The 27,799-nt window shown below is 32.5% G+C and overlaps 1 protein-coding gene across 1 annotated transcript; it reads left to right on the top strand.

The window, feature by feature from the left end:
• Window positions 1-18,372: 18,372 nt before the first annotated feature.
• Window positions 18,373-24,147, top strand: LOC139903828 (NAD-dependent malic enzyme 59 kDa isoform, mitochondrial-like). Its single transcript, XM_071885828.1, has 19 exons — window positions 18,373-18,528; window positions 19,876-19,972; window positions 20,106-20,224; window positions 20,313-20,480; window positions 20,619-20,747; window positions 20,842-20,902; window positions 21,061-21,164; window positions 21,262-21,345; window positions 21,444-21,550; window positions 21,655-21,748; window positions 21,910-22,023; window positions 22,109-22,174; window positions 22,357-22,429; window positions 22,513-22,599; window positions 23,009-23,063; window positions 23,146-23,217; window positions 23,324-23,386; window positions 23,533-23,647; window positions 23,914-24,147. The coding sequence occupies exons 1-19, from the start codon at window positions 18,373-18,375 to the stop codon at window positions 23,983-23,985; spliced, it is 1,836 nt and encodes a 611-aa protein (XP_071741929.1). The 3' UTR covers window positions 23,986-24,147.
• Window positions 24,148-27,799: the final 3,652 nt, after the last annotated feature.

Here is a 27,799-nt window from a genome sequence, read left to right as displayed (position 1 = left end):
TATTGGACTGATTCACAAGTTCCCGAAGAAGAACCGGAAGAAGAATTAGAACCGGAAGAAGAATCAGAACCGGAAGAGGAGGAACCGGAGGAGGAAATAGAACCGGTGGTGGAAATAATAAAATGGTTAAGTAAAAGAAAATCCTCAACCAACCGACCAAGGTTAATTATGGTCAATGGTGTTTCCGCCAAGGAAGCAAAATATTGGGAGGATTACCAATTCTCTGATGAATTGGATTCCGACGAGAATTCCGATGATGTTATAGAAATTACCCCAACTGAATTTAAAAAGGCAAAAGAAAATAATAAGGGAATAGGCATAAAAATAGAGAAATCTAATTCCAACCCCGATGAACTTTATATGTATCGTCAACCCCCGAAGTCCTTAAGTTGTAACAATGACCCGGGAACCTCTAAACCACCAGGTTTTTCTAAACCAATGTGGATAACGACGGCTCGTATTAGGGGAACATCATATATCCCTAGAAACTTGGCAAAACGAACCAAAACCGAAGAAGAAGAAATAAGCGAGTCAGAATAAGATAGTTGTATTCGTGTGGTGTAATATAAGTAATATAGTGTGCTTATGCTTTATGATATATGTAAAAATTGCTTGTATTAATAAGTATTTTTTTTATGAATCTAACTCTTGTCTATTTTACAGTATAAAAACACAAAATGGATAGACAACCCAATATTTTAAGAGACCTACCCGGAGACATGATTGATGAAATCTTGTCTAGAGTCGGTCAGAATTCTTCGGCACAACTATTTAAGGCGAGATCAGTTTGTAAGACATTCGAAGAACGTTCCAAGAATGCCTTGGTTTATAAAAGGCTTTCGTTCGAAAGATGGGGGATATCACATTGGGAAATCCATAAGTTACGATGTGTTTACTTTGACGCATATATTGCGGGGAACCCAAATGCTATTTTACGCAACGGGTTAAGAAATTATTTTGACTCAATGTATCCGAATATAGGACTTCATGATTTAGAAAAAGCGGCTAACATGCAACATAAAGAAGCATGCTATGCTTTCGGGTTAGTAATGTTCGCTTCTCACCAAAGTGAGAAAAAGAACATCGGGCTACAACTATTAAACAAAACGTTCCCACAAGTGACGGAGTCGGTAATTGGGGAAAGAAATGAGGTTTTTAGGTTATTACGAGACTGTTGGTCATTACGTAACCCTCGTCCCTTTGACGACGTTACAACACGCTGTCTTATCAACGGCCATAACGGTTATGTTCCACAAGACCAAGGATGGGAAGTAGTCCTAGTAAAACCAGAATGCATAACTTGTTTCTGGACGTATGAATTACGTGTCTTTATTGCCTTTGCTGAACGACTTGTGTACTAGCTAGAATTATCTTCACAACTATCTTGTATCAAAGTTATTGTGTGCTATATTTCATGCTATATGTGAAATAAGCGGTATTGTAAGTTTGTAAAATATTGTGTAAAAGTTTGAACGCGAAATATTATTATAATCAGTTTTTCATATAGAATTGTAGTAGTTGAATTGTATATTAGCTACTAAGTATGAACTTAACGGGTAGGTACTACCCGAATTTAAACTTATAAAATGCTAATATGAAGAAAAAGCTTTTATAAATAAGTTCATATTACGCTACGAAATACTATTGACTACTCTTGATATTCTATATGATTAACTCATTTCATTTGACTATTTTGAAGGAAATGGCACCGACTACTCGACACACCTTGAATATGAGCGAAGAGGAATTTCGTGCCTTTCTTGCTTCAAACATAGCCGCAGTACAAGCTGCGCTACATACCAACAATAACCTTGGATCTCGCAGTACAGGAAATCGTGTAGGATGCACCTACAAAGAATTCACTGCCTGCAAACCTTTAGAATTTGATGAAACCGAAGGACCGATCGGATTGAAACGGTGGACCGAGAAGGTCGAATCGGTGTTTGCCATAAGTAAGTGTACTGAAGAGGACAAAGTGAAGTACGCTACGCATACCTTCACAGGTTCTGCGTTAACATGGTGGAATACCTATCTAGAGCAAGTGGGACAAGATGATGCTTACGCACTACCGTGGTCAGCATTCAAGCACTTGATGAACGAGAAGTACCGTCCCAGAACCGAGGTCAATAAGCTCAAGACAGAACTTAGAGGGTTACGAACCCAAGGATTTGATATTACCACGTACGAAAGACGATTCACAGAATTGTACCTATTGTGTCCGGGAGCATTCGAAGATGAGGAAGAGAAGATCGACGCGTTTGTGAAAGGATTACCGGAAAGAATCCAAGAAGATATAAGTTCACACGAGCCCGCCTCCATACAACAGGCATGTAGAATGGCTCACAAACTAGTGAACCAGATTGAGGAAAGAATTAAAGAACAGACGGCTGAAGAGGTCAATGTGAAGCAAGTCAAAAGAAAGTGGGAGGAAAACGGTGATAAGAATCACCAATACAACAACAACAGCAATTACAATAATAATCGCAACAATTATCCCAACAATCGCAACATCAATCGCAACTACAACAAATGGCCCAACAACAACAACAACAACAACAACAACAACAACAACAACAACAACAACAACTACAACAATCATCCCAACAACAATAACAACCGCAACAACAACAACAACAACAATCAGAAGCAGCTATGCCAAAGGTGTGAAAAGTATCACTCGGGGTTCTGCACCAAATTTTGCAACAAGTGTAAAAGAAATGGTCATAGCGCAGCGAAGTGTGAGGTCTATGGACCAGGGGTTAACAGAACGAAAGGAACAAATGGTGTCAGAACGAGTAATGGCGGAGCAAGTAGTGTCGGAGCAAGTTATGCCAATGTAGTTTGTTATAAATGTGGAAAACCGGGCCACATTATTAGAAATTGCCCGAACCAGGAGAACACGAATGGACAAGGCCGCGGAAGAGTTTTTAATATTAATGCGGCAGAGGCACAGGAAGACCCGGAGCTTATTACGGGTACGTTTCTTATTGACAATAAGTCTGCTTACGTTTTATTTGATTCGGGTGCGGATAGAAGCTATATGAGTAGAGATTTTTGTGCTAAATTAAGTTGTCCATTAACGCCGTTAGATAGTAAATTTTTACTCGAATTAGCAAACGGTAAATTAATTTCAGCAGATAATATATGCTGGAATCGAGAAATTAAACTGGGTAGCGAAATATTTAAGATTGATTTGATACCAGTAGAGTTAGGGAGTTTTGATGTAATACTTGGCATGGACTGGCTGAAGAAGGTGAAAGCAGAGATCGTATGTTATAAAAATACAATTCGCATTGTACGAGAAGAAGGAGAACCCTTAATGGTGTACGGAGAAAAGGGCAACATGAAGCTACATCTTATTAGTAATTTGAAGGCACAAAAACTAATAAGAAAAGGTTGCTATGCTGTTCTAGCACACGTCGAGAAAGTACAAACTGAAGAAAAGAGCATCAATGATGTTCCCGTCGCAAAAGAATTTCCCGATGTATTTTCGAAAGTATTACCGGGACTACCTCCACATCGATCTGTTGAATTTCAAATAAATCTTGTACCAGGAGCTGCACCAATAGCTCATGCTCCTTATAGACTCGCACCCAGCGAGATGAAAGAACTGTAAAGCCAACTGCAAGAACTATTAGAACGTGGTTTCATTCGACCAAGCACATCACCATGGGGAGCTCCTGTTTTGTTTGTCAAGAAGAAGGATGGTACATTTAGGTTGTGTATTGACTACAGAGAGTTGAACAAACTTACCATCAAAAACCGTTATCCACTGCCGAGAATTGACGACTTATTTGATCAACTACAAGGCTCGTCGGTTTATTCGAAGATCGATTTACGTTCTGGATATCATCAAATGCGAGTAAAGGAGGATGATATTCCAAAAACTGCTTTTAGGACGCGTTATGGTCATTACGAGTTTATGGTTATGCCGTTTGGATTGACTAACGCACCAGCTGTGTTCATAGACCTTATGAACCGAGTGTGTGGGCCATATCTTGACAAGTTTGTCATTGTTTTCATCGATGACATACTTATTTACTCAAAGAATGATCAAGAGCACGAAGAACATTTGAGAAAAGTGCTAGAAGTATTGAGGAAAGAAAAACTGTACGCTAAGTTTTCAAAGTATGCATTTTGGTTGGAAGAAGTTCAATTCCTCGGTCACATAGTGAACAAAGAAGGTATTAAGGTGGATCCGGCAAAGATAGAAACTGTTGAAAAGTGGGAAACCCCAAAAACTCTGAAACACATACGCCAGTTTTTAGGACTAGCTGGTTACTACAGAAGGTTCATCCAAGACTTTTCCAGAATAGCAAAACCCTTGATTGCATTAACGCATAAAGGGAAGAAATTTGAATGGAAGGATGAACAATAGAAAGCGTTTCAGTTATTGAAGAAAAAGCTAACTACGGCACCTATATTGTCATTGCCTGAAGGGAATGATGATTTTGTGATTTATTGTGACGCATCTAAGCAAGGTCTCGGTTGTGTATTAATGCAACGAACGAAAGTGATTGCTTATGCTTCTAGACAATTGAAGATTCACGAACAAAATTATACGACGCATGATTTGGAATTAGGCGTGGTTGTTTTTGCATTAAAGACTTGGAGGCACTACTTATATGGGGTCAAAAGTATTATATATACCGACCACAAAAGTCTTCAACACATATTTAATCAGAAACAACTGAATATGAGGCAGCGTAGGTGGATTGAATTATTGAATGATTACGACTTTGAGATTCGTTACCACCCGGGGAAGGCAAATGTGGTAGCCGACGCCTTGAGCAGAAAGGACAGAGAACCCATTCGAGTAAAATCTATGAATATAATGATTCACACTAACCTTACTACTCAAATAAAGGAGGCGCAACAAGGAGTTTTAAAAGAGGGAAATTTAAAGGATGAAATACCCAAAGGATCGGAGAAGCATCTTAATATTCGGGAAGCCAGAACCTGGTATAGGGCTGAAAGAATTTGGGTACCAAATTTGGAGATATGAGAGAAATGGTACTTAGAGAAGCTCATAAAACCAGATACTCAATACATCCTGGAACGGGGAAGATGTACAAGGATCTTAAGAAACATTTTTGGTAGCCAGGTATGAAAGCCGATATTGCTAAATATGTAGGAGAATGTTTGACGTGTTCTAAGATCAAAGCTGAACATCAGAAACCATCAGGTCTACTACAACAACCTGAAATCCCTGAATGGAAATGGGAAAACATTACCATGGATTTCATTACTAAATTGCCAAGGACTGCAAGTGGCTATGATAATATTTGGGTAATAGTTGATCGTCTCACCAAGTCAGCACATTTCCTGCCAATAAGAGAAGATGACAAGATGGAAAAGTTAGCACGACTGTATTTGAAGGAAGTCGTCTTCAGACATGGAATACCAATCTCTATTATCTCTGATAGGGATGGCAGATTTATTTCAAGATTCTGGCAGACATTACAGCAAGCATTGGGAACTCGTCTAGACATGAGTACTGCCTATCATCCACAAACTGATGGGCAGAGCGAAAGGACGATACAAACGCTTGAAGACATGCTACGAGCTTGTGTTATTGATTTCGGAAATAGTTGGGATCGACATCTACCGTTAGCAGAATTTTCCTACAACAACAGCTACCATTCAAGCATTGAGATGGCGCCATTTGAAGCACTTTATGGTAGAAAGTGCAGGTCTTCGATTTGTTGGAGTGAAGTGGGGGATAGACAGATTACGGGTCCGGAGATAATACAAGAAACTACCGAGAAGATCATCCAAATTCAACAACGGTTGAAAACCGTCCCAAAGTCGACAAAAGAGCTACGCTGACATTAAAAGAAAAGATATAGAATTTGAAATTGGAGAGATGGTCATGCTTAAAGTTGCACCTTGGAAAGGCGTTGTTCGATTTGGTAAACGAGGGAAATTAAATCCAAGGTTTATTGGACCATTCAAGATTATTGATCGTGTCGGACCAGTAGCTTACCGACTTGAGTTACCTCAACAACTCGCGGCTGTATATAACACTTTCCACGTCTCAAATTTGAAGAAATGTTTTGCTAAAGAAGATCTCACTATTCCGTTAGATGAAATCCAAATCAACGAAAAACTTCAATTCATCGAAGAACCCGTCGAAATAATGGATCGTGAGGTTAAAAGACTTAAGCAAAACAAGATACCAATTGTTAAGGTTCGATGGAATGCTCGTAGAGGACCCGAGTTCACCTGGGAGCGTGAAGATCAGATGAAGAAGAAATACCCGCATCTATTTCCAGAAGATTCGTCAACACCTTCAACAGCTTAAAATTTCGGGACGAAATTTATTTTATTTGGTAGGTACTGTAGTGACCCGAACTTTTACATGTTTATATATATTAATTGAGATTGATATTTACATGATTAAATGTTTCCAACATGTTAAGCAATCAAACTTGTTAAGACTTGATTAATTGAAATATGTTTCATATAGACAATTGACCACCCAAGTTGACAGGTGATTCACGAACGTTAAAACTTGTAAAAATTATATGATGACATATATATGGATATATATAGTTAACATGATACTATGATAAGTAAACATATCATTAAGTATATTAACAATGAACTACATATGTAAAAACAAGACTACTAACTTAATGATTTTTAAACGAGACATATATGTAACGATTATCGTTGTACAGACATTTAATGTATATATATCATATTAAGAGATATTCATACATGATAATATCATGATAATATAATAATTTAAAATCTCATTTGATATTATAAACATTGGGTTAACAACAATTAACAAGATCGTTAACCTAAAGGTTTCAAAACAACACTTACATGTAACGACTAACGATGACTTAACGACTCAGTTAAAATGTATATACATGTAGTGTTTTAATATGTATTTATACACTTTTGAAAGACTTTAATACACTTATCAAAATACTTCTACTTAACAAAAATGCTTACAAATACATCCTCGTTCAGTTTCATCAACAATTCTACTCGTATGCACCTGTATTCGTACTCGTACAATACACAGCTTTTAGATGTATGTACTATTGGTATATACACTCCAATGATCAGCTCTTAGCAGCCCATGTGAGTCACCTAACACATGTGGGAACCATCATTTGGCAACTAGCATGAAATATCTCATAAAATTACAAAAATATGAGTAATCATTCATGACTTATTTACATGAAAACAAAATTACATATCCTTTATATCTAATCCATACACCAACGACCAAAAACACCTAAAAACACTTTCATTCTTCAATTTTCTTCATCTAATTGATCTCTCTCAAGTTCTATCTTCAAGTTCTAAGTGTTCTTCATAAATTCCAAAAGTTCTAGTTTCATAAAATCAAGAATACTTCCAAGATTGCAAGTTTACTTCCAAGTTTTCTAAATCCATTCCAAGTAATCATCCAAGATCAAGAAACCTTTGTTACATACAGTAGGTTATCTTTCTAATACAAGGTAATAATCATATTCAAACTTTAATTCAATTTCTATAACTATAACAATCTTATTTCGAGTGGAAATCTTACTTGAAATTGTTTTCGTGTCATGATTCTGCTTCAAGAACTTTCAAGCCATCCAAGGAACCTTTGAAGCTAGATATATTTTTTTCATTTCCAGTAGGTTTATCCAAGGAACTTGAGGTAGTAATGATGTTCATAACATCATTCGATTCATACATATAAAGCTATCTTATTCGAAGGTTTAAACTTGTAATCACTAGAACATAGTTTAGTTAATTCTAAACTTGTTCGCAAATAAAAGTTAATCCTTCTAACTTGACTTTTAAAATCAACTAAACACATGTTCTATATCTATATGATATGCTAACTTAATGATTTAAAACCTGGAAACATGAAAAACACCGTAAAACCGGATTTACGCCGTCGTAGTAACACCGCGGGCTGTTTTGGGTTAGTTAATTAAAAACTATGATAAACTTTGATTTAAAAATTGTTATTCTGGGAAAATGATTTTTATTATGAACATGAAACTATATCCAAAAATTATGATTAAACTCAAAGTGGAAGTATGTTTTCTAAAATGGTCATCTAGACGTCGTTCTTTCGACTGAAATGACTACCTTTACAAAAATGACTTGTAACTTATTTTTCTGACTATAAACCTATACTTTTTCTATATATATTCATAAAATAGAGTTCAATATGAAACCATAGCAATTTGATTCACTCAAAACGGATTTAAAATGAAGAATTTATGGGTAAAACAAGATTGGATAATTTTTCTCATTTTAGCTACGTGAAAATTGGTAACAAATCTATTCTAACCATAACTTAATCAACTTGTATTGTATATTATGTAATCTTGAGATACCATAGACATGTATACAATGTTTCGACCTATCATGTCGACACATCTATATATATTTCGGAACAACCATAGACACTCTATATGTGAATGTTGGAGTTAGCTATACAGGGTTGAGGTTGATTCCAAAATATATATAGTTTGAGTTGTGATCAATACTGAGATACGTATACACTGGGTCGTGGATTGATTCAAGATAATATTTATCGATTTATTTCTGTACATCTAACTGTGGACAACTAGTTGTAGGTTACTAACGAGGACAGCTGACTTAATAAACTTAAAACATCAAAATGTATTAAAAGTATTGTAAATATATTTTGAACATACTTTGATATATATGTATATATTGTTATAGGTTCGTGAATCAACCAGTGGCCAAGTCTTACTTTCCGACGAAGTAAAAATCTGTGAAAGTGAGTTATAGTCCCACTTTTAAAATCTAATATTTTTGGGATGAGAATACATGCAGGTTTTATAAATGATTTACAAAATAGACACAAGTACGTGAAACTACATTCTATGGATGAATTATCGAAATCGAATATGCCCTTTTTTATTAAGTCTGGTAATCTAAGAATTAGGGAACAGACACCCTAATTGACGCGAATCCTAAAGATAGATCTATTGGGCCTAACAAACCCCATCCAAAGTACCGGATGCTTTAGTACTTCGAAATTTATATCATATCCGAAGGGTGTCCCGGAATGATGGGGATATTCTTATATATGCATCTTGTTAATGTCGGTTACCAGGTGTTCACTATATGAATGATTTTTATCTCTATGTACGGGATGTGTATTGAAATATGAAATCTTGTGGTCTATTGTTACGATTTGATATATATAGGTTAAACCTATAACTCACCAACATTTTTGTTGACGTTTAAAGCATGTTTATTCTCAGGTGAATACTAAAAGCTTCCGCTGTTGCATACTAAAATAAGGACAAGATTTGGAGTCCATGTTTGTATGATATTGTGTAAAAACTGCATTCAAGAAACTGATTTCGATGTAACATATTTGTATTGTAAACCATTATGTAATGGTCGTGTGTAAACAGGATATTTTAGATTATCATTATTTGATAATCTACGTAAAGCTTTTTAAACCTTTATTTATGAAATAAAGGTTATGGTTTGTTTTAAAAATGAATGCAGTCTTTGAAAAACGTCTCATATAGAGGTCAAAACCTCGCAACGAAATCAATTAATATGGAACGTTTTTAATCAATAAGAACGGGACATTTCAGGTAATACTCGAGAGATATATAAATTCACAATTAATATGTTACATTCTTCGAATCTGATTCAGCAAATCATCAATTATACTCCCTACTTTCACAACAATATACATTCTTTTATAGAAATCAAAACAACCATACTCATTCAAAAATCTAATTACATATTCTGATTTTGAAATCGCCGAATTCAATTCAAGTTATAACCGGTATCATCACTCGTAGATTCTTACATCTTTCAAAGCTATACTTTAACTTCAAAACTGTGTTAGAACATCGTATGTATATTAACGATTATTATCTATGTTCAAGCCCTTCGAAATACCTGAAGACACTTCAAATAATGAACAATCGAGATGATGATCCAACCACATGTTATCCACAGTTACGTACCTGAAAAACTCTTGAAACCAAAGTCATAATTTAACATGTATCCATGTCAGACCTTTTGGCATTTACTAACTAAAATAACTTTTCAACCCCTTCTAAAAATAGACGGTTTTGTCACAGCTCCAGCAAACCAACTTCAATTATTCAATCGAATAAGCCTTATTATATTGATTACCCCTTCATCATTATTACCGGGGAACCTTTCATATCTCGCCACATTAGCAGTAAACTTATTAACAACTTCATTGATCTTTGACTTTCTGAAAAATCTTTATATTTATCAAAACCCCGTCATTTACTCATCTGCATCTTGTAATGAGAATTGCCATACGAATCATCGGAAATCAGCAATCAGTATTTTGAAATCTCGCAGCATGTCTTATATACTTTGAATGTGAAGTTTCTGAAAAACACCCTAAACTGCGAACTAGTTCTCGAAATACTGATGAAGCAGCAAAAACTATAAACAACCTTAACAGTAAAAAGTTTGCTGATAAAGAGTAGTGTGTTGGCAAAGCTCAGAAAAAGAGAAGATTTGGTATTGAAAAATACGGATTGAGCAAACCATGAAGAAGGCTGTGGATAAATCACAAGGACGAAATCTACCTTTAATGAATCCAAATGATTCCGTGTCTGCTGAAGTCATTATCGAATACCTTGCTCCTGACTCTAAACCCTTACGGACAATATTCTTCATCATCCTCTGATATTAGAAATTTTAAGATATCATCGTATCTTTCATTATAAATATCCTCCATATTTTTGAAGATATTTCCATAATTATTCTTATCTGAAATCATTTACCTCTTCGTGCTGTCTGTATTACATCATAAAAGAAACTATTTTAGTTTCTAAATTCTGAAACTTTCGAATTTAAAATAGGAATATTTTTGAAGTAGTATTGGGAACTGAAGCATGAACTAGTATAATATAATGACACTTGATCAACGTGATTATATTACAGTAAGTCATGCTGAGTTTCTAAATGGAACGTGATTATTCACATATCATAACGTCATCATGTGCTATGTTACACGACTCTTGTATTCTCTTTAACCTCTAAAATATCAAGAAAATATTTCTTGATGATTCGGCCTTTTCCGAGGTATTCTAGTAATTTGACAAGTCAAGATCGTGCCATTACAATTTCCTTCTTAGAACATTAACAATGTTCATTCCGAAATTCATATATGCGAATTCTGGACCATTACAAGCGGTGCTTAATCGCAAGAAGAAGAAACGAAAGGATAAAACTTCTAAATAGAAATTGGGGTATAAATCGAAGCAAATAAAAGAGAGCATTAATTGGGGATGACAATGATTATAGAAGACAGAAGCAGTGACATCGAAATATAAGGGAAGATATAAAACCCAACAACAACCCAGAAACTATAAACCGTATATATCGATGCATATAGCAATATAAAGATAAGGGAGAACTAAAAACACTATAAAACCAAGAGTATAGTAGAAGTAAATAGATTCTTCCGGAGGTAGATGAAAAAGAAGAACGACAGATATGAAAGTAAGGAGTATATCGAGAATCAGCACTGGATGAAGCATATTGACGAATAATTTTAAAGTAAGAATTGAGGGAGAAAGAATAGAAGGTGTGAATTAAAAGGAAACGAAGGAGGTGGATTTATAGTGAAATATCCGACAGAAAAATCGAGATGAATCATCGCATTAAATCGAAGAGGATCATAATTTCCTTAATCACCGAAGAATCAAATCCTATATAGATTACAAAGATTTTCTTTAATCCGGAGATCAACCGTGATGACTTCAAAAGATAAGACGAATCCCTATTTTCTCATTTCACTCTTTTACGATAGCTTCACTCATACGTTTCGAGTAATCAAATTATTTTATCCATATTTCTCAATCATGATAAAACCCTACGAATCAACTTATATTCATCATAATAACATTCTTATTATTAGCCATGACGACCTCGATCAAATTTTGGGACGAAATTTCTTTAACGAGTAGGTACTGTGACGACCCGGAAATTTCCGACCAAATTTAAACTTAACCTTTATATGTTTCCGACACGATAAGCAGAATTTGTAATGTTGAATCTCAAAAAGTTTGGAACTACATTCATGTAATCAATTACCCTTTGACCGTGTTCGACGATTCACGAACAATTATGAGTATATAGATATGTATATATAATATATAATATTAACTGAAAACATTAACAAAGTATTAGATATATGATACTTTACATGAACGTATTTGTTTCGATATATTTATCGACAGAATTAAAAGATAATATCAAATGATTGAATTATTAGATACATTATGATATGATTACGGGCCTATGTTATGAGGTCCACTGTGATTTAAGAAATCTATTCTTTTTGACAATATTCGGAAAATGGTAAAGTGATTTATAAATAAGAACAAATGTGTCAATTAACGGGAACTAGACAAGGGTTAGTGGAAATTCCTGTTTAATTTTCAATGCATGTTATATAATATTTTCCCCATGACCTTGATAAGATAACTATGTTAACTTTCATTTTATTTAATATGAAAATAAGAACGTGGAGTGTAAATAACTTAGATGTTGGATATCGACAAGTTAAGTAACTCGACATTTTTCATTAAGATGATTTCATACGTTTATTTAACCTTTGGACTTTATCCCATGCTTCACCAACAGACTGTAATTTAAAAACTTGAAACCTATTATGAATATATATAATTCTACTTTTCTAAAATGTTTTGTGATATAACGATTTCTATTATTTTAACCTTTTAAAAAAATGATTCTTAAATATATTTAGTTTTGGAAAACAAAATTATCATATTTATTTGATTTAGTTTCAAAAGTATAAAAAACGTTTTCAGTTTAAAAAGAACTTTATTATTAAACCGTATATATCTTTTATAAATATTTAGAACCACTTTTGACAACTCATTACTTAACCAGTATGATAAAGATAACGATATTTATATTTTATTTTATTAAATATATATAACGATTTAAATTAATATTATATATATTTATACGCGTATTATACGTATATAGTTTTATACTTTTACTATACTTTAACTTTACCTTTACTTTACTTTTATTTTACTTTAACTTTAATAATTCATACTTTAATAATTCACTTTAATAATTCATACTTTAATAATTCACTTTAATAATTCATACTTTAATAATTCACTTTAATAATTCACTTTAATAATTCATACTTTAATAATTCACTTTAATAATTCACTTTAATAATTCATACTTTAATAATTCACTTTAATAATTCATACTTTAATAATTCACTTTAATAATTCAAAAATCTATTATAAATAGAATTCAATAGGTTTCATTATTTCATAGAAACTTGAAAATATATTTCTCTAAACTCTCTCAATCGAATTACATATATATATTTTCTTTGTATTATTTCAAGATATTATTAGTATACATAAAATACTATGACAGAGTTATACTCAGACGATTTCAAAATAAGTTTTCAAACGGGATAGAGCTAAAGAAATTATGGGTTATAGCTATGGAGGTTATGGGTATTGATCGAGGGTATTGCTCGTGAGATCAACCTAACGTTTATCATTTTCGTTGCGTCTACGTACTTTCCTGCAATATTGAATCACAATATTGATACGTTCGTGAATCCGAGACAAACCATGCACTTGTTCAGTGCCGTCATATACATAATTGCTATGAAATACAGTATTGTGAGTTTCATTACTCCCTTTTTATATATTTTTGGGCTGAGAATACATGCGCTATTTTATAAATGTTTTACGAAATATGCACAAGTACTAAAACTAATTCTATGTGGGTTTAAACCAGAAATATACCCTTAGCTTGGTAACATTAAACTACTTGTCTATGTACGGTAGGCGCGAATCCTAAAGATAGATCTATTGGGCTGAAAAACCCCATCCTGACTATGGGATGCTTTAGTACTTCGAGGTTATTTTAAACACACCTGATCTGGTGTACTTCAGAGGGTAAAACATGAACGTTAAGGCTTGTTACCGGGTGCCTACAACTTATAGAATACTTTTAAACACTTGCGAGTGTACGGATATTTATGGAAACTGAAATCTTGTGGTCTATTACTATTACGTAAATGATTGATTATGATAAACTAATGAACTCACCAACCTTTTGGTTGACACTTTAAAGCATGTTTATTCTCAGGTATTAAAGAAATCTTCCGCTGTGCATTAGCTCATTTTAAGGATATTACCTGGAGTCATTCATGACATACTTTAAAAGACGTTGCATTCGAGTCGTTGAGTTCATCAAGATTAATATTAAGTCAATTATAGTTGGATGTAATATGAAATGATATGCATGCCGTTAATTTTTGATGTAAAGAAAGTTTGTCTTTTAAAAATGAATGCAATATTTGTAAAACGTATCATATAGAGGTCAAATACCTCGCGATGTAATCAACTATTGTGAATCATTTATAATGTATATGAACGGGTCCTTTCATACATGCTTCGTACACCTCATACACGCATCGTACACCATAAATACATTATGTACCATAAATATTTGGGTCTTACACTTTGAGTAGCTTTAGCCTGGTAAGCTCGCGCCAGAATTGAGTTTTGTTGTTATTGTATGTAGGGTTTCCAAATATCGTTTAAAACGGGTTCAATGATGCGAGCCTCATTGCTTTTGAGGTTTAGTTGGTGTATCATCATCCGACATGTTTTTCATCAAAATACCGAAATTCTGCATATCTTCTTTATAAATTAGTTATTTAGACCCAAATTGTTGTTGGCCAATTATATTATTTTTAGAAGATTGCAAGACAACATGATTAATGTCACTTGCGGTAGCGAACACATCAGAAATATTTGGGACTTCATCAATTCAATTATACGCTTTAACTTTGTTGTTTTTCTTACTTCCAACTTTGGGTTCTAAAAGGATTTCTTTAGAACAATTGGCGGGATTGTAGCGGCTTTTGAATTCTGCACATGATTTACGCCTTTCACTAATGCATTTTGAAAGGACCCGTTCATATACATTATAAACGATTCACAATAGTTGATTACATCGCGAGGTATTTGACCTCTATATGATACATTTTACAAACATTGCATTCGTTTTTAAAAGACAAACTTTTTTTACATCTAAAGTTGACGGCATGCATACCATTTCATAATACATCCAACTATAATTGACTTAATAATAATCTTGATGAACTCAATGACTCGAATGCAACGTCTTTCGAAATATGCCATGAATGACTCCAAGTAATATCCTTAAAATGAGCTAATGCACAGCGAAAGATTTCTTTAATACCTGAGAATAAACATGCTTTAAAGTGTCAACCAAAAGGTTGGTGAGTTCATTAGTTTATCATAATCATTCATTTCCATCATTTTAATAGACCACAAGATTTCATATATTTAATTGTACACGTAACCCGAGTACAAAATAATACGCGTAACCCGCGAATTAAAAATCATTCATATGGATTGAACACCTAGTAACCGACGTTAACTTTAATGCATAGAATATCCCCAAACAGAACCTCTCGTCTGTATAATAATAATCTCGAAGTACTAAAGCATTCGTACCCCGAATGGGACTTGTCAAGGTCCATAGATCTATCTTTAGGATTCGCGTCAATCAGGGGCTATTTCCCTAAATTCTTAGGTTACCAGACTTGAAGGGCGATATTCAGTTTAATAATCCAACCATAGAATGTAATTTTAAGTACTTGTGTCTATTTCGTAAAACATTTATAAAAGCAACGCATGTATTCTCAGTTCCAAATATATATATATATATATATATATATATATATATATAAAGGGAGTAATGAAACTCACAATACTGTATTTTGTAGTAAAAATACATATGACGTCATTGAACAAGTGCAAGGTTGACCTTGGATTCACGAACGTATCAATATTGAGATTCAATATTGCAGGAAAAGTACGTAGACGCAACGGAGATGATAAACACTAGTTTGGCTCACGAGCAATACTCCCGAACCATACCCATAACCTCCATAGCTATAACCCATACTTTCCTTAGCTCTATCTCGCTCGAAAAACAATTTTGAAATCACCCGGACAGCACTCCGTCGTAATATTTTATGTATACTAATAATATCTTGAAATAATACGGAGTAAATATATATATGTAAATCGATTGAGAGAGTTTAGAAAAAAATATTTTGAAGTCTCTATGAAATAATGAAACCTATTCAATTCTATTTATAATAGATTTTTTAATTATTAAAGTGAATTATTAAAGTATAAATTATTAAAGTGAATTATTAAAGTGAATTATTAAAGTTAAAGTAAAGTAAAAGTAAAGTAAAGGTAAAGTTAAAGTATAGTAAAAGTTTAAAACTATATACGTATAATACGCGTATAAATATATATAATATTAATTTAAATCGTTATATATATTTAATAAAATAAAATATAAATATCGTTATCTTTATCATACTGGTTAAGTAATGAGTTGTCAAAAGTGGTTCTAGATATTTATAAAAGATATATACGTTTTAATAATAAAGTTCTTTTTAAACTGAAAACGTTTTTTGTACTTTTGAAACTAAATTAAATAAATATGATAATTTTGTTTTCCAAAACTAAATATATTTAAGAATCATTTTGTTAAAAGGTTAAAATAATGGAAATCGTTATATCATAAAACGTTTTAGAAAAGTAGAATCATATATATTCATAATAGGTTTCAAGTTTTTAAATTACAGTCTGTTGGTAAAGAATGAGATAAAGTCCAAAGGTTAAATAAACGTATGAAATCATCTTAATGAAAAATGTCGAGTTACTTAACTTGTCGATATCCAACATCTAAGTTATTTACACTCCACGTTCTTACTTATAAATCACTTTACCATTTTTCGAATGTTGTCAAAAAAAAATAGATTTCTTAAATCACAGTGGACCTCATAACATAGACCCATAATCATATCACAATGTATCTGATAAATCAATCATTTGATATTATCTTCTAATTCCATCGATAAACATATTGGAACAAATACGTTCGTGTAAAGTATTATACGTTTAATACTTTATTAATATTCTCAAGTTATAATATATATATATATATATATATATATATATATATATATATATATATATATATATATATATATATATATATATATATATATATATATATATATATACATATCTATTTATATATAACGGTTCGTGAATCATCGGAATTTGGTCGAGGTTATAATGAATGTATGAACACAGTTTAAAATTCTTGAGATTTAACTTAACAAACTTTGCTTATCGTGTCGGAATAATATAAAGATAAAGTTTAAATTTGATTGGAAATTTCCGGGCTGTCACACATTTCCTATCCGAGTTCTTATCTGCAGTTTTTGGCCGGTAATAAGAAAAACAACATATAGTATAATATAAGGTAATAGTAATAAGAAAAATAAGGGTGTGCATGGTACGGGAAGAACCGAAGATCGTACCGGACCGAACCGATTTCGAACCGAACTGAGCTTTTTCGGTCCGGTCCTTGGCCCATAATTTTACGGATTTTCGGTCTTCGGTCCGGACCGAACCAGACCAAAACCTAAAAAAAACACTAAAAATACCCGAACCGTACCGTACCGTACCGAACCGAACCGATAATATTTGATCCGATTCCCGATCCATGATTTTGCTTCAAATTGGGATTCGGGACGGAACCGAACCGAACCGAACAAGTTTGGTCCAGAATAGTACCCCGCACACCCCTAAAAACAACATAATATAAGGTAATAGTTATATAACTAATATAAGTAACATCATAATATAAGGTAATAAATCTACGTATAAATTTATTAATTTAAGTAATTAAGGAATATATTTTGTTAAAATCTTAGAAATAATTAGAAAAAATTAAGGCGATCTAATAATAGAAAAATCAAGTACGGATAAAAGGAAGTTTTGTCCAAAACGCGGCGAACCCTAAACATACGTCCCCCAAATCAGCCAAAAACGTGTGAACCTCCTTTCAGAACGACCTTTTCCATCCATTAAAATCCCCAAAATACCCTTCCGGTCACCTCAATTCGACCGTACATTCCCCTGCCCGTTATTGGATTCTTCCACATTTATCCCTTTTTCTCCTGCCCCTACATCTTGGTCAGTCTTCTGTTCAACAGGCTTCATTTAACTACAAGACGACACTGAGAATATCAACCTATCCATACATATATCCATTGTTTCCATTTTTATACGTATATATACACACATATACATATACATATATACGTAGACCAAATCTATGAATAGTTTTGTGTATCTACTATATATTTAAACAAACAATTAACTCGTAAATTTTAAAAAGTTTTGTGACGATTAATTACATTATTATTTGGAATTCATTGTTTGATAAGATAAGATGTTGAGAAGGACGGTGGCTCGATCTGCTACGGTCGCCGGAAACTTACGTCATTCACGACGGTTTTCAATAGCGGCGTCGTCGACGGTAATTCCTAGTCCGTGTATTGTTCATAAGCGTGGAGCTGATATTCTTCATGATCCATGGTTTAATAAGGTAAATTGTTGATTTGATATATTTATAATCTTGTCTTGATTATTGATTAATGTAATGTATTGTTTAATGGTGAATGTAGTAATTAGGTTTAGGTTTGCACTATTATTTTTATTAACAGGCTATTGAATCGTTAATCTGATTCAGGAATCATGCTGCGAATGTAAAAATATATATTGTTATTATAATCACTTTAAAATAATATAATAATAATAATAATAATAATAATAATAATAATAATAATAATAATAATAATAATAATAATAATATTACGGAGTGCTTCGTAATACTCCGTATTTTGTTTGACTTTTAAGTACAGTAATTTATTTATATATATATTTTGACCATGGAGGCACGGGGACCACCTAAAGATGCTATTGCTAATTTTTTATTCTTTTAAATATATGAGTCAAGAAACAAAGGTATTTGTTTTAAGACGACTTAACATTCTCCTTTTTTAAATGAAGTTTGTAAATTGTGAATTTCATGTTAAATTTGGTGATTGTGGTAGACAATGTAGATATGCTTATTTGAACATTTTGTACTGTATATGTTTTGAAACAACCAACATATTTGACGATTTCTTTCGTATAATGAAGATGAAGGTCACATACTTGTTGAGATAGTTGTCATCAAGATCATTACGTGATATTCAGGATTGAAGTATTAAACTTCTTTAGCTAATGTAAGCCCTCAGCGCTATGTCAGCATTAAGACTGAAGAACTGAACAAGCTAGAACTGAATGTTGCTTATGGTGTTTGAAGGACCGAACTTGTTATCACGTTAGCATTAATAGGATTATTCATATATTTTAACACAAAGATATTTATATTTCGAACAATTATTAAGTTATAATGAAACTACATTAATTAATTAAAATCATAGCATTGATAAATAAAAAAAAAAATTAAAACTATGAAATCAAACATTATGCTAACGATTTCATTACATTATACTAGTTTTTCTACAAAATCAGCCCTTGTTTTATTAAGAAAAACAATAAAGTTACGCGGTTGCATGCTTTTTCTCGGCCGCACCCAAACATAAACTCAAAGGCGCACGTTCTACCCTAGACGGATGAATCTAACGATTGGAAGACAGAGGACTATCACTACATAAATCGTGCTCTAAGTATTCTTGTTTAATTGGCCAACATATTTGTTGCTAGAGAAGTTGTATATATATCTACCAAGTACCAACTAATTGTGAAGACTTGTTAGTCTTATACTTTAAAGGTTGTTTTACATTTACATGTTTCATGTTTTATATATTTAGATGATGATTATGTTTAATGTAATTATTTTTCATTATACTTAATTAACCATGGGTTATGAAATATACAAATACAGGATACTGGATTTCCTTTAACAGAAAGAGACCGTCTTGGGCTTCGTGGTCTTCTCCCACCTCGTGTTATATCATTTGAACAGCAATATGAGAGATTCAGTGCGTTACGCGTCTCTTAAATTTTTTTTTTTTTTTTTTTTTTTTTTTTTTTTTTTTTTGGTTTCTACTATTTTAACTATGAATTTGCATACTTTTTCTAACATTCAATGACTTATAATCTGTCTATTGCTAGTGGATTCGTATCGATCGTTGGAAAAGAATACAACCGGTCAACCAGATGATACCGTAGCCTTGGCAAAATGGAGAATCTTAAATAGACTACATGACAGGAACGAGACATTATACTATAAAGTATGTTCGTTGTTGACAGTACCCAAACTATATGAATGCTTACACATATACGGACTAATATTTAATGATTTGTGTGTTTCTTATGCAGGTACTTATTGATAATATTAAAACTTTTGCTCCAATAATCTACACTCCTACAGTAGGCTTGGTATGCCAAAACTATTCAGGATTGTTTAGACGTCCACGTGGCATGTATTTCAGTGCGAAAGATAAAGGAGAGATGATGTCGATTGTCTATAACTGGCCAGCTCCTGAGGTATGCTTTGACTTACCCATTTTGACACCTCTAATATATACTGAATTCATGAATTTCTCCTCAAGTGAATTTGAGCCAAAGGAATAAATCGGTTGAATCCATTATTGACTAAGTATGGTTTGTAAACAAATTATTCAGGTGGACATGATAGTGCTTACAGATGGCAGTCGTATACTGGGGTTAGGTGATCTCGGAGTTCAGGGAATTGGAATTCCTATTGGGAAACTTGATATGTATGTTGCTGCTGCTGGTATCAATCCACAAAGGGTATGAATTTATAAGTTAAAATTATAACAATATGTACTATACCATTAGCATCAACATACAAAATGATAGTTGGTATTTAATCTTGCTATTACAGGTCCTTCCTATTATGCTTGATGTTGGAACCAACAACGAAAAGCTACTAGAAGACAGTCTCTGTAAGTATCCAAACGTACATACAAAATGAAAATACTTCATACATAGATTATATATAAGCCTACTGAACTGTACATCTTAATTGGCTGAAACTATCTTCCTCGTACTATAATTATTAGGTTGCAGCAATAATTTCATTTCATGTTGTTAACTTTGACAGATTTAGGATTACGGGAACGAAGATTGGAAGGAGAAGAATATATATCAGTAGTGGATGAATTGATGGAAGCACTTTATACACGTTGGCCAAAAGCTATTATCCAGGTTTTTTATTGTCATAAGTTTAAATGTTGTATTCTTTATTTATTCATTATTATTTTTTTTAACATGAACATTGTTTTAAATGGCTGTGTTGAATCAGTTTGAAGATTTTCAATTCAAGTGGGCATTTGAAACTCTTCAAAGATACAGAAAAAAGTACTGCATGTTTAATGATGACATACAGGTTAGCTTATCTATCATTTTGAGTTTTGATTTTGTAAAAAAAAACATCTGAATATACATTCATGTTAATATCAAGGATTATTTTAATTGTAATTTTAGGGGACTGCCGGTGTTGCGTTAGCTGGACTGCTCGGAACTGTTAGAGCACAAGGTCAATCATTGTCTGACTTTGTAAACCAAAAGATTGTTGTTGTTGGAGCTGGAAGGTAGTGCAAAACTCGATTTTGTTAGTATTTTATGTTAATTATTAAGACTATTGGTGTTATATAGAAGTGTACAAAACCTCTTATTGTGTATGTTGTTTTTTCAGTGCAGGGCTTGGTGTTCTTAATATGGCGTATCAGGCTGTTTCAAGAATGGCAGGAACAAAAGCAAGACCCCAGTTTTACTTAATTGATAAAGATGTATGCTTCCAAATTTCCATCATTCATTAATTGCAAAATTGAAATAAATATATAATAAAATAAACACACTGCATGTCACAAAAATGAGCGTTTTCTGGATTAATTATGGATCGTTCACGAAACTAGTGTTCGCTTCTGATAAGTTCTAGTTTTGATTCCAGGGTTTAATCACAAAACAGAGAAGTGGTGTTAACCCATCAGCTGCACCATTTGCGAAAGCCGTCGAAGAGGTTGAAAGCGTAGGTCTTCGGGAGGGATCTGGTATCCTTGAAGTGGTACATGTTTTCAAATAATCGATTTTTTTTTTCTTTTTTACAAATTCTTCTGCATACGGGGACTTTAACATTTGATGATTCACAGGTAAAAAAGGTCAAGCCTCATGTCCTTGTTGGCTTATCTGGAGTTGGAGGTATTTTCAATGAACAGGTGCTTACTTTTTTTCTGTCTTTTTCTCTTGATAATTCTAAGTTTAGTGTCTTGCTTCTTTAAAAGAGTATTCTGAATCTTTATAAACCACAATTAATGAGTTAAGATCAGGATTACATGTAGTTATAATCTTCTGTTTATTTCATTAAAAATCAGATCTTTGCTTCTTGTCATACATTCAGGTGCTGAAAGCCATGCGAGATTCTGACTCCTCTAAACCGGCTATCTTTGCCATGTCAAATCCAACAAATAACGGTTCGTGTTCGTAAAGCCCTTATATATGTCCATTTGTGGGACCCCCAACAGGTTTCTATAGACTAATGTAATTTCTGATACAGCTGAATGCACTGCTGCCGATGCGTTTAAATATGCTGGAGATAACATAGTTTTTGGAAGCGGAAGCCCTTTTCAGAATGTTGATCTTGGTATATTTCTTTTTGTTGCATTTCGTTCGGTTATACCTATAAGGATGAAAATGGATGGTCCGGCAGATTGGGTCATGGGTCAAAATGGGTAACTTATATCTTTCAGTTTGAAATGGACCGGCCTGGCTGGGTTGATCAAACACTTCCTATATGGATAATGTGTGTCAAGTATATTTACAAATTTTGTTCTTGTTTCACTAATAAGTAGCTTTTTTTTCTTTTTTTCTTTTTACTGTATTTGATATTTACCTCTTGAGCCAACTCATTGCCAAGTCAATGGGTTGAAATTGCCAGTCTAGGTAACATGATGTTTGCATACAAATCATACCATAGTTGACACCATTGTACATATTTGGTTCTGCTGTTTCGTGTTTGTTTATTTTTTGATGATTTATTTACACGTTGGCAGGAAATGGAAAAGTTGGCTATGTAAATCAAGCAAATAATATGTATCTGTTCCCCGGGTATGTACTTATTTCTGGTACGATGTTTGTTTGTTCGAGTGTTATTATATTTATTAAAAATGTATATCTTTTGCGGATCCAGGATTGGCTTGGGAGCTTTGCTTTCTGGTGCTCATATTATCTCTGATGGAATGTTGCAAGCAGCGTCTGAATGGTACGAACTAATCAAACACATTTTTGACTTGATTAAGATGATGACATTATTTTCCGGATACTTTTTTTTTTATTGCTAACTGATTTCTTTTTATCATTTTATTCAGTCTTGCCTCATATATGACAGAGGAAGAGATTCAGAAGGGTAAATTCTACCCATCGATCGACAGGTATCATTCTCTTCGTCCTCCAATAATAGTTAGCAATACTGAACAAGCTGCATTTGGAAATATAAAAAAGGAAAAAAAACAAGATTTTTATTCAATTGCCATTATTACATTATTATCTGATTTTAATTTTATGATGATGATTTTAGTATTCGAGATATTACTGCTGAAGTAGGAGCTGCTGTGCTTCGGACAGCAGTCAATGAAGAAGTAGCAGAAGGACGAGGTGAAGTGGGAGTGAAGGAGCTCACACGCATGTCAAAAGTACGTATAACATATAACATATCTACTGATGCCAAAAAATTGCCGTTCAAAAAAAAAAAACATATAACATATCTCTTAAATGATTTTACTCAAATATTTAGAATTTCAATGTATCATATTATTTATGTAATTATTATTATAATGGCACATGGCACATTAGCAGGGTCTGTTCGGACTTGTACTACAATTATCTGTTTCAACCTAAGCCTGTTGTGTTCTGTTTGGATATAAGAAATACTAATCGCTAATGTTATTGTTGAATGCAGGAAGAAACTGTGGAATATGTAACGAGGCACATGTGGTATCCCGTTTATAGTCCCCTTGTTCACGAGAAATAATATGTGGTTTGAGTGAGGCTAGCTACAAATTGTAGTACCGTCCGTATGTCCTGCAGTTTAGTTAAGTCTGATTGAACATATAACAGGGTCCAGTTAGCGGCTAAAGTAGAGGTTAGGGTGACTCAACTTGTCTATCATTGTGGTTTTTTTTATTTATGTAACTGAAACCAATTTTTGATCATTGATGAGTATTTGTAGCTGTCACTGTACAGTGTTACATTATAATTTGATTATTGAATTTGTTCTCGATTTTCTCTGAAAGAGTTATATGTCTTCCTCTGGATATAAAATGAGTCTTACCTGAACCTTCCATGTGTAAGAGCTAGACTGTCATGAAGGCTTATCTAACTATCAAGTTAACATTAACAAAATTCATCAACTTCTCTTAAAAGAGTTACTATGTCTTTCACAAAATTCATCAATTAACATCAACATTAAGTTATAATATATGTAGTTTGGACTCTGGATCATGCAATCCATGTCTAGTTGTTAAAAATGATAATCATCAAGTTATATAAGACTTCTTTTTCTCAATTTAAGAAAACTTGTTAAACTGTACTTGACACATATAAATACAAGTCAAATCCATTTAAAAAAAAACTTGTCATGTGATAGAAGTTTGATTTACATTCAAAAGTCATTCATTTTTACAAATAAATGCTACTTTTATGCATCAAGTACCATCTTGCCAACAAATGCTACATATTTTTTTTTAACGATCTTTTTAGTATCCACTCTTTATTCTCAATAATATTCTATCAATGGCAAAAAAAACCATAAATTAAATAAAAATAGGTATAATGATCTAGAAATGATACAAATGATGCAAATTCAACGACCTGCTTGACTAGATAGATCCCACGATCTACTTGACCAAACAATATTATCGTACATACGAATCAAATTACACAAATACTCCATCCGTCCCATATTAATAGTCCTAGACAAAAAATACTCAGTTTAAGAAATTTCATCATTACACTGTACTTTTTCTTTAGTTTACGGTTTTACCTCTTACTCTTTCAATATATTTTGGTCTTATATACAAAAATTAAGGGCATAATAATTTGGGAATGGCTAACTCATGCCCCAAGGGCATAAGATAATAATCATTAAACACACCTAAAACTTTCTAAATATAATACAATATGCATTTAATGAACTCTCTATTTTCCATATATGTAAACATATTATGTACAAATTATATTATTCATGGAAGGTTTTGCTTTAATAAATGGTTGTTATAACATGCCCTAGGGCATAAGTTAGAAAATCTCTAATAATTTTACCTTATTATTCTTATTTATTTATGGAAGTGAAATAATAATTTAGGACAACCTAAAATGAATATTGGACCATTAATATGGGACGGAGAGAGTATGATCTACCCAATCAAGAAGAGACAAACTATTTCAGCAATATAGTACACAATAATGCAACAAACGATTGAAACAAACTATAAGCGCCGATGAGAAAACTTGAAACAAACTGATACGCTCCAAATGCTTGCACACACGGAAACGAAACCACCCATACGCCTAACTTCACCTAAAAACTCCTTCCAATGTCCCCAAGATCCATAAACAACCGATAATAGTGAATCACAAGACCAAACACATCACCACAAATCACTAACAAACCCGTAACTGTAACTAGAATCACCCAAATACTCTCAAACTTTAAGCCCACTCCCACAATCTTGACGAAAAATCTTAACAACCACGACATATTTCCTCAAAAATATTTATATTATAAAAAAACTACTTTCATTAAAACTAAAATTAATAACATTACATTAAATTTTTTTTTTTAAATATACTACTTTCATTAAAATTAAAAATAAATAACATTACATTATAATTATAATTGAAACTAAACAACATTACATTACATTTACATTACTAGTTAATATAAAAAATATTACATTAAAAATTAAAATAAAAAACATTACATTAAAACTAAAATAAAAAACATTACATTTTAAAACAAAAAATACAATAGAACTACTCATCGTCTTCGGAGTCCTCATCGAATTCTTCTTCGACTTCGTCATCTTGAATGTGAGAAGGTCTCACCTCTTGATTGTTTGAAGATCCCATGACTAGATGATTTCGAACACGATAATTAGGTGGATGGTTCCAAATGTGTTCGATAAGCATATTTAACAACCTGTCAAAGTACACTTGACGACCATCGTTATCTTGGTCCCACAGCTTGATCATAACTCTATATGAATTTAATAAATAACCTTGCATTCTTTATTTAAAAATGATTTCCTATAAAGAAAACCTACCAAAATATGTAAGTTTAGAAAAACCGTACATTATTACTTAACCAAAAGTTGACCAAAACAAGTCAACAACATCCACTATTAAATGTATCAAAATAGAATGCAAGTTAATGTTTAACAAAAGCTGCCATCATAAATATGCAGACTCTCTAAGCACAGCAGAAGCAATCAATCATGAACCTGAGAATAAAACATGCGAGTAACTGTCAACAAAAATGTTGAGTGAATTATAGGTTTAATATTGCAAACAATATTTAATTTAAACCATAAAATTTATGTTTGAAAACATAACAACTCCTTTCTGGACCACAAAATTATATGCTAGAAAACATATAAAAACATTATTTCATTTTCCGTGAGCCACCTGGTAACCACTTAACCATTTATTTACCCTTGCCAAACACAATAAATAATATACACCGAACAAGTGTATCTTCAACTAAATACGAAGTACTAAACATTCCGATTATAAATTGCTAGTGCGACTAGCTCGAAATGGGGTTGTCAAACCCAATAGATCTATCCATAGGATTCGCGTTCACCAGTAGAAATCAGTGATTAAAATTACCAGATTAGGGAATATTTTTGTTCGATTCACAATGAATAATTTAAACCAACTTCCACTTGTGTCCAAAATATAAAATAAATTGCATGTATTCTCATCCCAAAAGATTTAAAATAGAAAAATGGGACTATAACTCACCTTAATTGCAAACGAAGTAACCACACAAATAAGCAAACAGCAATCGAAGTAAAGTGATCAGGAATGATCATAACGCCGACCTATAAATAAAGCAGGTCGATATAAATAACTAACTTAAGTCAAGTCTTAGTATGATAGCTATTGTACATGTTGCAAGTAGACATAGAACAATACTCAACATGCATCGGTTTGATCGAAACAGCGTACGGACACACACTTTCTATTTTTAGAAAGTTTCTATTTTTAGCAGGTTTTCATTTTTGAAAAGTTTCTATTTTTGAAAAGTTTCTATTTTAGGAAAGTTTCTATTTTTTGAAAGTTTCTATTTTTGGAAAGTTTCCAAATTTAGAAAGTTTCTATTTTTAGAAAGTTTTAAGTTAGGAAAGTTTCCTTATTTAGAAAGTCAACAAAAGTCAACTAAAAGTCAAAGTCAATCGAAAGTCAACTCAAAAGTCAACCTCGGTCAAACATAGCCAACATTAATTTTAAAAGTATAAGTTATAATAATAATATAAGTTATAATGTTAGTTAAGTTAAATATGTATAATTATGTCATAACATAAGTTTAATTAAATTAAAATGAATTATTAAAGTTAACATAAGTTTAAATGATATATTTAATATAACATAAGTATTTAATTAATTAATTAAATATTAGTCATAATATAAGTATTATTAATTAATAATAAAATTTAAATCATATCATAAGTATTATTAATTAATAATGAATTATTAATCATATCATAAGTTTCTAATTATAATTATTAAACCATAAGTATTTAATAATTAAATTATATTTAGATAATAACTAAGCCTTATAA

This window comes from Rutidosis leptorrhynchoides, chromosome 1 (assembly GCF_046630445.1).
Source record: "Rutidosis leptorrhynchoides isolate AG116_Rl617_1_P2 chromosome 1, CSIRO_AGI_Rlap_v1, whole genome shotgun sequence".
Classification (NCBI taxonomy): domain Eukaryota; kingdom Viridiplantae; phylum Streptophyta; class Magnoliopsida; order Asterales; family Asteraceae; genus Rutidosis; species Rutidosis leptorrhynchoides.
This window is presented reverse-complemented; position numbering and strand designations above follow the sequence as displayed.